At 46.7% G+C, this 16,775-nt stretch overlaps 1 protein-coding gene and 1 pseudogene across 1 annotated transcript in view; both read left to right on the forward strand.

Annotated features, from left to right (window-relative positions):
- Positions 1 to 182: 182 nt before the first annotated feature.
- The window catches only part of LOC144228947 (BOLA class I histocompatibility antigen, alpha chain BL3-7-like), a 19,383-nt gene continuing 2,790 nt past the window's right edge, over positions 183 to 16,775 (forward strand). The window contains exons 1-4 of the mRNA XM_077760870.1: positions 183 to 198; positions 3,644 to 3,724; positions 3,842 to 4,030; positions 16,292 to 16,568. Coding sequence (XP_077616996.1) covers positions 183 to 198; positions 3,644 to 3,724; positions 3,842 to 4,030; positions 16,292 to 16,568 — 563 coding nt within the window. The remainder of the gene's footprint in view (positions 199 to 3,643; positions 3,725 to 3,841; positions 4,031 to 16,291; positions 16,569 to 16,775) is intronic.
- LOC144228929 (saoe class I histocompatibility antigen, A alpha chain-like) lies at positions 4,379 to 6,028 on the forward strand (annotated as a pseudogene).

A 16,775-nucleotide genomic window follows, 5' to 3' on the forward strand; every position in this document is an offset into this window, starting at 1 on the left:
TCGCACTGACATTGTGCAAGGAAGTGGGGACCACAGTCCTCCACCTCCAGGAAATGGAATTCTGCCAACAGCTCTGTGCAAGCTTGGAGGCGACTTTCAGCTCTAGGTGCAAACACTGCCTGTGACACCCATGAGAAACCCTCAGCATCATGCCCCACTACTGACCTGCAGAAGTAGGACACATGGACAGGTGCTGTGGTAAGTCACCATGTTTGAGGGAATTTGTTCCCCAGCAATAGAAAAGCACTGCACAGCCTCTGTGTGCATAGTATTCCTGTACCTGGAATGAATTTATGAAACTTCATGCACACTGGTGCAATGAGATAAAATCTTTCCTCATTTTTGCTTACATATTTTTCATTTTATGATTTTGTTTGATGGAATTAAATTCTTTTAAAAGTTTTTAACATTTATTTTTTTTGAGAGAGAGAGAGAGATACAGAGTGTGAGTGGGGGAGGGACAGAGAGAGAGAGAGAGAGAGAGATGGAATCCGAAGCAGGCTCCAGACTCTGTTAGCACAGAGCCCAACACTGGGCTCGAACTCACGACCTATGGCATCATGACCTGAGCCAAAGTCAGATACTTAATGGACTGAGCCACCCAGGGGCCCCTGGAATTATATTCTAATTGCATATTTCATTCATTCATTCATTCATTCATTCATTCATTCATTCAACAACAATTAATTTAGTGCCTACTATGCACCAGAAATGGCTTTCTATGCTGGCGATACAGCTTTCACCAAAATCCCCAAAGCCCCTGTGCTCATGGGCCCTACATTCTAGAAGCTTCCCAAGAGAAACATGGAGCCATTGGAGCATTTTCAATGAGGAAATGACACCTTCTGACTCACATTAGCAGGATCACATTAGCAGGATCACTGACCCCTGTGGGGAGAAGAGCCCCAGGTGGCAGGAGATGGGGTGGCATCAGTGCCCCAATCCAGGAGGGAGAGGGTGGTGGAGACTGAGGGGAGGAGAGGGCCTGAGGGATGAGAGACAGAAGGGCTGCAGACCCAGGGTGAGGAAAAGAAGTAGAGGGAAAGAATTCTAAGCAGTGGAATTTTCAGATTTAAATATGTTGTTATACATAATTTTAGTAAATCTCTATCTACAGGGCTTAGCAACATATTCTTTGCATCTAGTATTTACTACATTCTGTGGGTGCTGCCTGTGAACCAATTACCTCCTTAGATTCATCAGGGTGGAAAAAATTATAACAATAACACCCCAATACAATATTCCTAGGGTTTTCATTCAAAAATACAGGCAGTGTACAAACACTGGTAAAGCGTTTTCACTGCACTAAATACTTGCAAATTTGAAGGGACTCATGGTTGCACAATCTGGTTGAAATATACTGTGTTAACGGAATATTTTCTGTATTCTTGATGCTCTGGCATGTGTGGCCTCCATAACTGGGGTGACACTCTCCCTCACCAGGCTGGACAATTCTTTTTTTTTTTTTCTAAATGTTTTTTATTTATTTCTGAGAGAGAGAGAGAGAAAGAGAGAGACACAGCATGAGCAGGGGAGGATCAGAGAGAGAGGGAGACACAGAATCCGAAATAGCCTCCAGGCCCTGAGTCGGCTGTCAGCACAGAGCCCTATGCGGGGCTTGAACCCATGAACCGTGAGATCATGACCTGAGCCGAAGTCGGATGCTCAACCAACTGAGCCACCCAGGTGCCCCCAGGCTGGACAATTCTTAGAGACAGCTAAGTGCTTGCACAGGAGCACGCCTTTCCTTTGCTAATTAAACAATCCAGATCCCCTATTCTGAACCATCTCTCAGTCAGGTGCATGTACTCCAGGAGGCAGTATCCCTCTGCTCTGGTGACCCAGGGCCAGCTGGCAGACTTCTAGAGACACTCCTGTCACCCAGAGCCCACTGATAACGTTATTCAGACGAGTCAATTCTAAAATGTTTCCCTAGCCTCTCCTTCCCTTTCTCAAGGAAAACACAACAAGGCTCTGAGCCATGCTTTCTTCCTTTCCTTCTGCCCCCTGGCCCTCCTAGGTGCTCCCCCACGGTGGCCCTGTGTGGTGTGCCATGCCCTCCCCTTGGGAAATGTAAGTAAGAAAAGAAATCTTCCCTCAATGCCATCCGCCTCTCCAGCTGTCACTTAGTCACCTTGATAAATCAAGGCCCAGGCACAGATCAGATACAGTAACAAACTGCCCTTCTATGTGCTGCTTTGTGTTGAGGATTGTCTGGGACTCCCAGACAGAGCTACGGAATGAAGATCATTTTAAAATACAAAAACCCTCAGTCATGGTTTGGGAAAGTGAAAATTACAGCTTTGGTTATTGCAAGACGCTGAAAACAAATGTGTCTATGAATGGTAAAATCACGACTCTGACAGATTAGATTCTGGATCATTCAGTGGTGATCTAGATTATGGTTAATAAACAAAAAGCAGGGGCACCTGGGTGGCTTAGTCGGTTAAGCGTCCGACTTCCGCTTAGGTCATGATCTCGTGGTTCGTGGGTTCGAGCCCTGCGTCGGGCTCTGTGCTGACTGCCAGCTCAGAGCCTGGAGCCTGTTTCGGAGTCTGTGTCTCCCTCTCTCTCTGACCCTCCCCTGTTCACGCTGTCACTCTCTATCCTAGAAATAAAATAAAAATAATAAATAAATAAATAAATAAACAAAAAGCAAACTGGCCTCTGTGAGGATCTCTAGCTGGTGCCCCAGGCACAGGTGACCCAGGTTTAGAGAGGAAACTGTTGTTTCTGCACCAACTACCCTAAAGCCAGCTCTCTCTCTGACCTCAAATTCCCTGGGAGTACGTCTCCTTCTAAAACATCCAGGAGGTCACTTCCTTGGCTGTGGAGAAGCTTTTTATTGGGTGCAGTCCCAGTGGTTTATTTGTGCTGTGGTTTCCCTTGCATCAGGAGACACATCTAGAAAGAAGGTGTCACTACCCATGTCAAAGAAATTACTGTGTGTGTTTTTTTCTAGGATTTTTATGGTTTCAGGTCTCCCATTTAGGTCTTTAATCCATTTTGAATTTATTTTCGTAAACGGTGTGAGAAGTGGTCCGTATTCTTTCTTTTGCATGTTGCTCCCCTGATGGGAACACCTGGTGATGGATGGCATTGTTGAATCACTGTGTTATACAGGGAAACTAACAGAACACTGTATGTTACCTAACTGGAATTTAAATAAAAACAATGGATAAAATAGTAAATAAAGAGGTAAGTCAGTCAATCTGTCTGTCAGTCCAGGGAGAGAGGTAAGAGGTAAGAGGCAGAGAGTCCAGGTCAGGGAGGGTTTCCAGGAAGGAAGTGAGGATAAAGGGCTGAGCCCAGTCTGGTGTCTCTACCTGGTTTCTTCAGAAAGGCCCTGCACCGGAACTCAGGGAAACAGTGTGACAGAGAGAGCTCCCTGCAAGAGGAGAGGGCTGGGGCACACTCCCTGGTCCCCTGGGGGGCGTGGCTGTCAGGGTCCAAGGCACAAGGGCACAAAGGCAGGGCAGCCCGGTGTTGGGGAGTCCCTGTCTCCCCTGGTTTCACTTCTCCCTCTCACAGCCTGTGTCAGGTCCCCCTGCCTGGGACTCATGAAGAGGCCGCTGCTCACACTCCTTCGTCTGTCTGGTTTCTAGAGAAGACTATCAGCTTCACTGTGGTCCCTGATTTCCAGACCCTGAGGATGGGGATCCTGGGGCCTTGAACCCTCCTCCTGATGCTGTCAGGAGGCTGCTCATGACCCTGCCATGGGCCGGTGAGTGCGAAGTCAGAAGGAAAAGGACTCTTTTGGGTTAGGGGAACGCCTGGCAGGGACGCTGGACCACTGTGGAAGGGACTACCTACCGCCCCAACCTGCCCCCGGCCCGCCCAGCCTGTACTCGCCTGACCCTCTCCAACTCCACCCTGCTCTCCCCCACTCTGGTCCACCTGCCCCTGCCCTCCCGGCCTCCTCCACCTGCGACCAGGCCCAGGGTCCGGAGGAGGGTCTGGCGGGGTCTCAGGCCCTCCGCGCCAACAGTCTCCCACTCCCAGAGGTGTTTCCACACCGCGGTGTCCCGGCCTGGCCTCGGGGAGGCGCCGTACGTCTCGGTGGCCACGTGGACGAGACACAGTTCCTGCGATTCCACAGCGACGCCGCGAGTCCGAGGGTGGAGCCGTGGGCGCCGTGGGTGGAGCAGGAGGGACCACAGTTTAGGAGGAGCAGACAGAGCGCCAAGGGTCACGCACAGACCCCTCACCCCGCCGACTGACTGGGGGGGAGGGGGGGAGGTGGCGTCCAGTGAGTAACTCGGACCCGGGTCCAGGTCACGAGTCCCTGAATCCCCCTTGTACCGGCTGGGGTCTCCTCGGGTCCCGGGGTCCGAGATAACTCCGAGGCCAGGAGACCTTCTCGGCCCCCCAACTCGGGATGAGCGGTGGGATTCACTGGGATTCTGTATACAGTTTCTGAGGTCTTTGACCAATCACCGCGGGTAGCCCGCATGCAGGGTGGGGGGAGGTGAAGGGGCGACTGCGGGGGCGGGTTAGTGGGCGGGGCTGCCCGCAGAGGGCGAGATAGTGGGAGGGGCCGGCCACCGAGCGGAGTTAGGGTCTCACACCTTCCAAGGGAGTTAGGGTCTCACACCTTCCAAGGGACTTCCAGCTGGAACTTGGGGTTCGATGCGAGCCTCCTCCGCGGGATGAGCAGTTCGCCTATGCGGGCGCCTGTTACAGCGCCCTGACGGAGGACCTGCGTTCCTGGAGGGCGGCGGAAGAGGTGGATCCGATCGTCAGCCCAAGTAGGAGGGGGCCGGAGCAGCCGAGCACTACCGGCTGTTACCTGCAGAGGGAGTGCGTGCGCTGGCTCCTCAGGTACCTGGAGAAAAGGAAGGAGACCTTGCAGGAAGCAGGTATGTGTGGACTCCAGGCCTCCTGATCTCATCTGGGGTTGGGGCTGTACCTCCTGCTGGCCCCACCAGAAAGGGAGGGAAACGGGATTGACACCAGAATTCTTCCCTGCCCCCCTTCTTGGATCCTGAGGGTGAGCGGTTACCCTGGGTTTTCATATCCTGTCCCAGAGAGAGACTCGTTCAGAGGACCCACCCTTCTCTCAGGACACTGAGGGGATCCAGTCTCTAAGGAGATGGAGAGGGTTATCTCTGAAAGAATTTCATAGCAGGTTTCTCTGACCCTGGTAGTCACCTTGGGCACCACTGGTTGACGTCTTCCCTCAGGCCTTGCTCTCTGGCCCATGCCCATCTTCGTTGGAGGGTTGACTCCAGGTGTTTTGAGCCACTGGGCCTCCTCTACCAGTCAGGACTAGAAGTCTTTGTTGTTGTCCAACTCAGAGACCATGAACCTCCAATCCTAGGCTGTCTTACTTACAGAGGGAACTTATAAAGGGATGGGAAGTTATTCCAGATCCTGGAGCTCTGGCTGGGGTGTGAGTCTTGCACTCCTTCTGCCCACTCCCATGTGCTCCCTCGGTGGCCCACTGGGGATGATGCAAAGTTCCTAAAGTTTCTGACCCTTCTCCTCGGATCCTCCACAGACACATGTGATCCAACACCCTGACCATTGGCGGGGGTGGGGGGGGAAGACCCTTAAGTGCTGGGCTTTAGGCTTCTACTGGACTGAGATTAGTGTGACCTGGCAGTGATGGAGAGGACCTGACCCAGGACACGGAGCTTGTGGACACCAGGCCTGCAGGGGATGGGACTTTCTAGAAGTGGGCAGCACTGGTGGTGTCAGTTGGAGAGGAGCAGAGATATACATGCCTGTGCAGCATGAGGGGCTGCAGGAGCCCATCACCCTGAGACGGGTTATGAAGGGGGATGAAGGGGTGGGTTCTGTTCTCAGACAACAGAACACATGACACCTTCTATAAACCTTCAGCGGGATCAGAGCTGAGGCCTGGGGATCAGAACTCTCACCTTCCCTTTCCCTCTCAGAGTCCCCACCTCACCCCAACATCCCCATCATGGGAATCATTGCTGGTCTGGCTGTCCTTGGAGCTGTGGTCACTGGACCTGTGACTTGGAGGAGGAAAGGCTCCGGCAGAGAGAGGGGTGAGGTCTGAGTTTTCTTGCATAAGGTAGGGAGAGAGAGGTGGGGGTAAGGGGGATTCAAGCCATATGAAATTTTCTAGTGCTTTGCCTCAGTCCTGGGAGGCACCATCCACATACATGTGCCTACCCAGTGGGGACCCTGTCTGCTAATACTCTTTGGAAAATTACACCTGAAAAAGAAAATGTTCACCTGGATGCCCCTGGTGATGGGACCTGATGCCCAGAGGTCATGGACAGAGGGGAGGCCCTGCTGCACGCAGAACTCCAGGAGGGTTTGATCTAGTTTCCACATATCCTCTTACCTCACATTATGTAATATTGCCCTGGGTCTGTAGTTAAAGTTCTGGAAATTTCTTTACAGTCCAGGATTTCGGGGGTCCTTTTAGGACCTCATGACCCAGGCTTCTCCCTGGCCCCTGACATGATGTTTTCTTCTCACAGGGGAAAAAGATGGAGATACACTCAGTCTGCAAGTAAGTATGGAGGGGTGATCCCTGAGAGCATGGGTAGTGTAGACAGGACCCCATGAGGAGCTCACCCACCCCATGGCTCCTCCCTTAGTCTCCTCTCCTGGGGCTCTGACCACGTCCTGTTGGTTCTGAGGCTGTGACCGTGCCCAGGACTCTGATGTGTGTTTCAAGGCTTCTAAGGGTGAAACCTTTGTGGTGGCTGGGTGGCTCAGTAGGTTAAGCATCCAACTTCACCTTGGGTCATGATCCCATAGTTTATGAGTTCGAGCCCCACATCAGGCTCTGTGCTGACAATACAGAGCCTGGAGCCTGCTTGGACTCTGTCTCCCTCTCTCTCTGCCCCTCCTCCATTTCCTCTCTCTCTCTCTCAAAAATAAATAAATGAACATTAATATATATATAAAGTTGAGGGGCGCCTGGGTGGCTTAGTCGGTTAAGCGTCCGACTTTCGCTTAGGTCATGATCTCGTGGTTTGTGGGTTCAAGCCCCGCGTCGGGCTCTGTGCTGACTGCCAGCTGTGAGCCTGGAGCCTGTTTCGGATTCTATGTCTCCCTCTCTCTATGATCCTCCCCTGCTCACGCTGTCTCTCTCTCTCTCTCTCCTAGAAATAAATAAAACATTTTTAAAAAAAAAAAAATATATATATATATATATATAAAGTTGAGACCTTCAAGGGCCCAAAGTGGGGAGGGGTTGAGGCAGAGGGGATGAGATTGGGTTAAGGGGATCCTCCGGACTTGGACATTTTGAGTGCGTGCAGGGTTTTTCCAAATGCCACCGCTTGAATGTGTTCATGGTTATGTTTCACAGTGTGAGGCAGCTGCCTCATGGGGGACTGAGTGATGCAAAGTTTGTTCTCACTGCCACTTTGTGAGTTTTTTCATTTGCTCTAACAATTTTGTGAGCATGTTTGTGTGGAATCCTTAGGCATTTCTACATATATGATGATATCATCTGGGAACAGAGACAATTTCACTTCTTCCTTTCTGATTTTACTGCCTTTAGGTCTTTACATTTTCATAATTATTTTGGCTAGAACTTTTAATACTGTATTGAACAAAAGTGGCAAAAATGGGCACCCTTATCTTGTTTCTGACCGTAAAGGAAAAACTTTCACCCTTTCACATTAAGTATGAATTTAGCTGTGGTGTATTCATCTATGGTCTTATTATGTTGAAGTAGTTTTCTCTATTCATATTTGTTGAATGTTTTTATTTAAAAAAGAGAGTGTTGAATTTGTCAAGTGCTGTTCTAATTCAGTTGAAATAATCGTGTGTTTCCTCTTCATTCTGTTAATGTGCTGTATTGTATTACATTCATTGTCTCATAGGTTGAACTGTATTTGCATTACAAGAATGCATCCCAGTTTATCATGGTGATGCTGCAGAATTCAGTTTGGTCGTATTTTGCTCAGGATACTTATGTGACTACACAGGAAAGATAATGGTCTGTAGTTTCCTTGGATTGTCTCTGTCTGGCTTTGCAATCAGAACAATGTTGGCCTCATAGAATAAGATTGAAGTTTCCTCTTCAGTTTTGTGAAAGATTTTGAGAAGGATTGGTGTTCTTTAAATGGTTGGATTCATAGTGAATCCATCATATGTGGACTTTTTATCTCAGGAGGTATTTGATGACCGATTCAATATCCTACTAGTTATGATTCTGTTCAGTGATTCTGTCTCCTTATTAGGCAGTGTTGCTAGGTTTTTGTTTCTAGGGTCTTGTTCATTTCTTCTAGGTGATCCAATTTGGTGGTACATAATTGTCCGTAGCAACTTTTATAATCATCTTTATTTTTGTAGAAGGTAGTAAAGTCCCCACCTACATTTCTGATTTTAGTAATTTTATTCTTGTCTCTTTGTCTTAGACAATCCAACTAAATAATTATCAATTCTATGGATCTTCCAAATATCCAACTTTTGGTGTCATTGATTTTCTTGATCATTTTCTATGCTTTATTTATTTCTGCTCTAATATTATTTTCTTTCTTCTAGTAACTTTGGGTTTTGTTCTCTGTCTACATCCTTAAGATTAGAGTTTGGTTGTTGATTTCAGATCTTTCTTCTTTTTAAAACATTTTATTAATTGTGTATAATTAATTCAGAGTGTTTTGATTCTTCTTTATATATTTTGTTGTTGGACCAGATGGATCTGATAGAGATATTTAGAACTCTACATCCTGAGGCCATGGAATTCACTTTCTTCTCAAGTGCGTATGGCACATTCTCCAAGATAGATCACATACTGGGACATAAAGCAGCCCCCAATAAATATAAAAGAATTGAGATCATACCATTCACACTTTCAGACCACAATGCTATGAAACTTGAAATCAATCACAGGAAGAAGTCTGGAAAACCTCCAAAAACATGGAGGTTAAAGAACACCCTATTAAAGAACGAATGGGCCAATCAGGCAATTAGAGAAGAAATTTAAAATATATGGAAACAAATGAAAATGAAAATACAACAATCCAAACTCTATGGGATGTGGCAAAGGCAGTCCTAAGAAGAAAGTACATTGCACTCCAGGCATATTTCAAGAAATTAGAAAAAGTGCAAGTAAAAAATTTAACAGCGCACCTAAAGGAACTGGAGGGAGAGCAACAAGAGCACCCCAAACCGAGTAGGAGAAGAGAAATAATAAAAATCAGGGCAGAAATAAACAATATAGAAACCAAAGAAACAGTTGAATAGATCAATGAAACCAAGATTTGGTTTTTTGAAAAAAATAAAATTGACAAACCTCTAGCTAGGCTTCTCAAAAAGAAGAACACTCAAATAGACAAAATCATGAATGACAATGGACTTATTACAACTAATCCCTCAGAAATACAAGCAATTATCAGGGAATACTATGAAAAGTTATATGCCAACAAACTGGACAACTTAGAAGTAATGAACAAATTCCTAAACACACAATCACTACCAAAATTCACACAGGAAGAGATAGAAAATCTGAACAGACCCGTAACTAGTGAGGAAATTGAATCAGTGATCAAAAATCTCCCAACAAATAAGAGCCCTGGACCTGATGGCTTCCCTAGGGAATTCTACCAGATGTTTAAAACAGAATTAATACCCATTCTTCTCAAGCTATTCCAAAAAATAGAAATTGAAGGAAAACTTCCAGACTCATTTTATGAAGCCAGCATCACTTTGATTCCCAAGTCAGAGACCCAGCAAAAAAAGAGACCTACAGGCCAATATCCTTGATGAATTCAGATGCAAAAATCCTCAACAAGATACTTGCAAATCAAATTCAACAGCACATAAAAAGAATTGTCCACCAAGATCAAGTGGGATTCATTCTTGGGTTACAGGCCTGGTTCAATATTTGCAAATCAATCAATGTGATACATCACATCAACAAAAGAAAAGATAAAAACCATATGATCCTGTCAATAGATGCAGAAAAAGCACTTGACAAGATACAGCATCCATTCTTAATAATGACCCTCGACAAAGTCGAGATAGAAGGAACTTACCTGAAACATCATAAAAGCCATCTATGAGAAGCCCTCAGCTAACATCATCCTCAACGGGGAAAAACTGAGAGCTTTCCCCCTGAGATCGGGAATACGACAGGGATGTCTACTCAGCACTGTTGTTTAACATAGTGCTGGAAGTCTGAGCATCAGCCATCAGACAGCAAAAGGAAATCAAAGGCATCAGAATTGGCAAAGAAGAAGTCAAACTTTCACTTTTCGCAGACGACATGATACTCTACATAGAAAATCCGGCAGACTCCACCAGAAGCCTACTAGAACTGATTCAAGAATTCAGCAAAGTTGCAGGGAACAAAATCAACGTACAGAAATCAGTTGTATTTTTATAAACCAACAATGAAGCAACAGAAAGAGAAATCAAGAAACTGATCCCATTCACAACTGCACAAAAAAAAAACATAAAATACCTAACAATAAACCTAACCAAAGATATAAGAGATCTGTAGATGAAAACTATGGAAAACTTATGAAGGAAATTGAGGAAGACACAAAGAAATGGAAAAACATTCCATGTTCATGGATTGGAAGAATAAATATAGTTTAAATGTCATTACTACTGAAAACAATCTACACATTCCATGCAATTCCAATNCTATTAAAATTTTTTTAATAAATAAATAAAAAAATTTTTAAGGAAAGAGAGATAAGTCAACTAGACATGACACTGAGACACAGAAGAATATCTGTGGCATGTGTTCACCTACAGGAAGGTAAAAATCAGGCAAAAAACAATATTTGGTTGGAAAATACATACACTTTAGAAAAAGTCAAATGAATTGTAACCAGGAGTCTCAGGACAGAGGTTACACGGGGGGATGGGAGTGGGGACGGTTCATGGAGCATCATTCCTGCTGGTTCTTGTCCCAGTGCAGGTGCCCAGGGGTTGCCTGTATCAGAACTCCTTCAACTGGCATTTTTCAAACTGGAGTTTGTTAGCCACTCTAGGTTAATTTTTTTTTTTAATGTTTTATTTATTCCTGAGAGAGTGAGACAGCGTGAACAGGGTAGGGTCAGAGAGAGAGAGAGAGAGAGAGATTCTGAAAGAGGATCCAGGCTCTGAGCTAGCTGTCAGCACAGAGTCCGATGCGGGGCTCAAACCTACGAACCATGAGATCATAACCTGAGCCAAAGTCAGACACTTTACCGACTGAAGCACCCAGGCGACCCCAGATTAATTTTTTTAAGGAAATTAAAATGAAATACCAAAGTTTATACCAAAGATACTTTGTAAAAACTATTCTCATTGGGACAAAACCACAGCCAATTATTCTGAACCATGTTAGAGAGAAGATACAGAAAGTGATACACATAGGTCATTTGACCTTTTGCTCACTGGCATCTCTGTTGATTTCTTCCATATAATGTTGCATATGGTGTGCAGGCAATTGTATCTTGTGAAGGATTTGATGGGTCACATTAACCTCACATTCAACTGGATTCAATACATTAACAGAATGAAGAAATACATTGTTGTTCAATTTAAATTAAGCTGGAAATCATACAAAGTAATAACCACTGATGAAATAGTAAATAGGAATAGAAATGACAACAAAAGGAACAGCCTAAAAATTTTTTAGTACACAGTAACAGTGATTTTTAGAATTTGTTGATGCCTAAGTCTCATTGAAAACCATAGTGTGATATGTTAAATTATAGATGTTCAATTTATATAAACTTCTCATGATTACTTTCTAAAGAGAAATTTGAACAATTCAAGAAAAATAATGGGTGAAAGAAGCATTTGACTTACCAAGTCCAAAAACAATATTTCATATTAACTTTGGTTTTAATGTGTACCTAAACCCTTTGACATCCTCCCTTCCAGAGGTGGATTTAAATGTCTCTCTCTTGACTCTTGAATGCTGACAAAAACTGAGGACTGATGGATGTTGGGGGGAGGGGGGTTGGGCATGGAGGAGGGCACTTTGGGGATGAGCACTGAGTGTTATGTGGAAACTAATTTGACAATAAACTATTTGTAAAAAAATAAAAAAATAAAATAAAATAAAATAAAATAAAGAAAAAAAAAATAAACGTCTCTCTCTTGAGTGTGGGCCACCCTGAATGATTCACTTATTTTTTTTTAATTTTTATTTATTTTTGAAAGAGAGAGAGAGACAGAGCATGAGCGGGGAAGGAACAGAAAGAGAGAGACACAGAATCTGAGGCAGGATCCAGGCACTGATCTGTCAGCACAGATCCTGATGCAGGGCTCAAACTCATGAACCACGAGATCATGACCTGAGCTGAAGTCTGATGCTTAATGGACTGAGCCACACAATGCCCCTGAAGGATTCACTACTAACTGACAGAAAAGGATGATGTAATGGTGTGTGACCCTGGGTCCAGGACATAAAACACATGGCAGCTTCCAGTTGGGTTTCTCTCTTTCCCTCTGTCTTTCTTTCTCTGATTACTTGCTCTGGGAGAAGAAGCTACTTAGTCATTAGCCACCTTATGGAAAAGTCCCCAAGGAGTCAGGGCCTCTCAGGACCATCAGGGAAGAAAAGGAGGCTTCTTCCAACAGCCACTTGAGGGAGCCTTATTTCCTGTGAACTCCCAGTCCCCCTCAGGTCATCAGATAGTGCAGTCCTGGCTGGCAACATGACTGCGACCTTGAGAGAGGCCCTGAGCCAGCAGCATCCAGGTGAGCCTCTCCTGGATTCCTGACCCTGGAGAACTGTGGAAGACACTGAACACGTGTTGTTCTGAGCTGCTGAGTCTCGGGTAACTTGTGATGCAGCTGCACATAACTGCTACAGGGTCCAAAGAACAGGATGAACTATCCCACTTTACTTTCCATTGGCTCTACATTAACTATGAGATGCTAAACATCCTCAATTGGTTTTAAGAAGAATATCTATATCTAAGGGGACAGAATGCATATTATTAACATTTAGGCAATCTATTTATTTTAACTTTGGTCTCTACTCTGACCCATTAGACAAAATGGAAGAAGCAGTCTGTCCCGGGCAGATTGCAAGATGGCTGCCCTAACCAACCTCACGTTGTTCATATTCTCCCAGTTGTTGGATCAAACACTAATCCAGGTGCTAGTGTGAAGGGACTTTGCATGTGCAGTAAGGATCATATCTGCTGCATTAAAACAGGAGGGTTGTCGTGAGTAATCCTGACCTCATCAGGTGAGCCCTTAATAGGATGGGGTTCTTCCTGAGTGAAAGCCTGGCAGAGGGAGCAGGACTCAGGGTGAGGGAGGCCTTTTTTAAATTTTTATTTAATTTTAAAAAGTTTTTTTTTTTTTAACTTTTGAGAGAAAGAGTACAGAGCATGAGCAGGGAGGGGAAGAGACAGAGGGAGACACAGAATCCAAAGCAGGCTCCAGGCTCCGAGCTGTCTGCACAGAGCCCGATGCAGAGCTTGAATTCATGAACCTGAGCAAAATCACATGACCTGAGCTGAAGTTGGATGCTTAACTGACTGAGCCACCCAGGAACCCCAAGACAGGTCTTGACAGCAGAAGAGGCCACCAGCCCAAAACAGTGCTGGTGGCCACAGGAACTGAGAGCAACATCCCACTGACATTGTGCAAGGAAGTGGGGACTGCAGTCCTCCAGCTCCAGGAAATGGAATTCTGCCAACAGCTCTGTGCAAGCTCGGAGGCGACTTTGTGCTGAGGTGCAAACACTGCCTGTGACACCCAGGAAAGAACCCTCAGTGTCACACCAGACTGCTGACATCCAGAACTAGGACACATGGACGGGTGCTGTGGTAGGTCACTATGGTTGTGGGAATCTGTGCTTCAGCAATAGAAAACCACTGCACAGCCTCAGTGTACATAGCGGTCTTGCCGCTGGAATGAATTTATTAGCCCTCAGGCACACTAGTGGCGTGAAATAAAATCTTTCCTTACTTTTGTTTATGTATTTTTCATTTTATGATTTTTATGACTATTATTCTAATAGTCATATTTCATTCATTCATTCAACAACAATTAATTTAGTGCCTATTATGCACCAGGAATGGCTTTCTATGCTGGGGAGACAGCTTTCATCAAAATAGCCCAAAGCCCCTGTGCTCATGAGCCTTACATTCTAGAGGCTTCCCAAGAATGAGACAGCACCGTTGGAGCATTTTCAGTGAAGACGTGACACGACCTGACTCACATTAGCAGAATCACTAACCCCTGTGGGGAGAAGACCCCCAGGTGGCAGGTCATGGGGTGGCACCAGTGCCCCAATCCAGGAGGGAGAGGGTGGTGGAGACTAAGGGGAGGAGAGGGCCTGAGGGATGGGAGACAGAGAGAAGGGCTGCAGATGCAGGGTGAGGAAAAGAAGCAGAGGGGAAGAATTCTAAGCAGTGGAATTCTCAGATTTAAATATGTTACACAACTGGTACAGCCCCTCTGGAAAACAGTGTGGAGGTTCCTCAGGAAACTAACACTAGAACTCCCCTATGACCCAGCAATAGCACTGCTAGGAATTTACCCAAGGGATACAGAAATGCTGATGCATAGGAGCACATGTACCCCAATGTTCATAGCAGCACTCTCCACAATAGCTAAAACATGGAAAGAGCCTAAGTGTCCATCAACGGATGAATGGATCAAGAAGATGTGGTTTATCTATACCATGGAATACTACATGGCAATGAGAAAGAATGAAATCTGGCCATGTGTAGCAACATGGATGGACCTTGAGGGTGTTATGCTGAGCGAAATAAGTCAGGCAGAGAAGGACAAATATCATATGTTTGCACGTATAGGAGGATTAGGAGGAACTTGACGGAGGAACGAGGGGGAGAAGAAGGGCGGAAATGGTGGGGGAAAGGGAGAGAGGCAAACCATGAGAGACTCTTGAATGCTGACAAAAACTGAGGACTGATGGATGTGGGGGGGAGGAAGGATGGGCATGGAGGAGGACACTTGTGGGGATGAGCACTGAGTGTTATGTGGAAACTAATTTGACAATAAACTATTTGTAAAATAAATAAATAAATAAATAAATATGTTGTTACACAGATTTTTAATAAATCTCCATCTACAGGGAGCAGCAAGACATTCTTTGCATCTAGTGTTTACTATACCCTGGGGCTGCCTGAAAAGCCATTGCATCCTTATGATAATCAGGGTAAAGAAAACAATACCAAGTGCCCCAGTAATATGCACATAACTTAGGTATTAATTCAAACACAGGAAATGCATGGACGCTGTTGAAGGGCATTTGGCTGCACCGAACACTTATAACTTGGAGGTGATTAAAGCTTGTGCACTCTTCCAGCAGAAATATACAGTAACAACGGTGCATCTATGGACTAAGCATATGTCCAGGACTCACACAGATGATCTCAGGGGTATCGAATGAACATAATGTTAAAACCAGAGAGTCACTGATACATTGTTTGGAAAATCTAAGTGCTTTGTGAGTCTGACTGCTGTGCTGTACGGTCACTTTTCTCTCGGAAGGGATCAAAATCACTTTTACAGATTAGATTCCTGATGCTCAGGGGTTACCAACATTGTGCTACCACTAGAGTTAATCAACAAGAAGGAAAGTGGAATCAGGTACAGCTTCTCCAGGTGTAAAAAGAAAACCCCTGTCACTCCATTTCTGTCCCCTGGGTGAGCTCACTCTTTTGTATCAGATTCCATGAGGGTGAATTTTCTTCTAGAACAATCCAGAGGAAGAGAGATAAGAGGTAAGAGAGTCCTATTCAGAGAATATTCCAGAAAGGACTGTGGAGGAAAAGGGGGCTGAGCCCAGCCTGTGGGTCTCTCCCTGGTTTCCTCAGACAGCCCCTGGGCCAGGACTCAGGAAGACAGGATGACAACGTCACCTGACCACCGTGCCCGAGGAGAGGGGTCAGGGCAAAGTCTCAGAACCCCCGGGAGGCCTGGCTCTCCGGGTTCTCTCCCGAGGGCGGTGTCTGGCACAGGGAAGCCCAGTGTTGGGGAGGCCTCTTCTCCTGGTTTTACTTGTTCTCACAGCCTGGGTCACGTCCTCCTGCCCGGATACTCAGCACGCGAGCCCAGTTCACACTCCCACTGCGTGTCCGGTTTTAGAGAACCAGTTAGCGTCACCGCTCTTGGCGGATACGAAGTTCTCAGGAACAGTCTCCACTCAGCTTCTCCCAAGTCCCCGAGGGTCTGCGGCATGGACCCCACAACCCTTTCTCCTGATCGCGGGGGAGGGGAGGGGGGCTAACACCGAGACTGGGCGGGTGAGTACGGGGTCGGGAGGAAAGGGACTGCGCAGCAGGGTGAGGGGACCGCCCGACAGGGACGCGGGACCCCCGGGGAAGGTGCCTGATCGCCGCCCCCGGCCCCAGACCCCGANGGCCCGGCCTCGGGGAGCCCCGCTTCATCGCCGTGGGCTACGTGGGCGACACGCAGTTCGCGCGGCTCGACACCGACGCTCCGAGTCCGAGGATGGAGCCGCGGGCGCCGTGGATGGAGCAGGAGGGGCCGGAGTATTGGAACCGGGAGACGCGGATCGCCGGGAGCAACGCACGGACTTTCCGAGTGAGCCTGCAGAACACTTGCGGCTACTACAACCAGAGCGAGTCCGGTGAGCGACGCGGGCCCGGGTCCAGGTCACGACCCCCATCCCAACGTCCGCCCTGATTTCCGGGTCCGAACGTCACCCCAAGGTCCACCGACAAGCCACTAGATCCGGAAAGAGCCCACAGGGATTGCTCGGGTTTTGTTTCCGATTTAAACTGAACAGGCTCAGAGCGAGGACGGCACGGGGACTTCTCTCGGGGGCGGGGTTACGTGGGAGTGGCTGGCCGCGGGGGCGGGGCCAGGGGCTTTCTGGGGGGGAG

The sequence above is a fragment of the Crocuta crocuta genome, unplaced genomic scaffold (genome assembly GCF_008692635.1).
Source record: "Crocuta crocuta isolate KB4526 unplaced genomic scaffold, BGI_CrCroc_1.0 scaffold762, whole genome shotgun sequence".
NCBI lineage: Eukaryota > Metazoa > Chordata > Mammalia > Carnivora > Hyaenidae > Crocuta > Crocuta crocuta.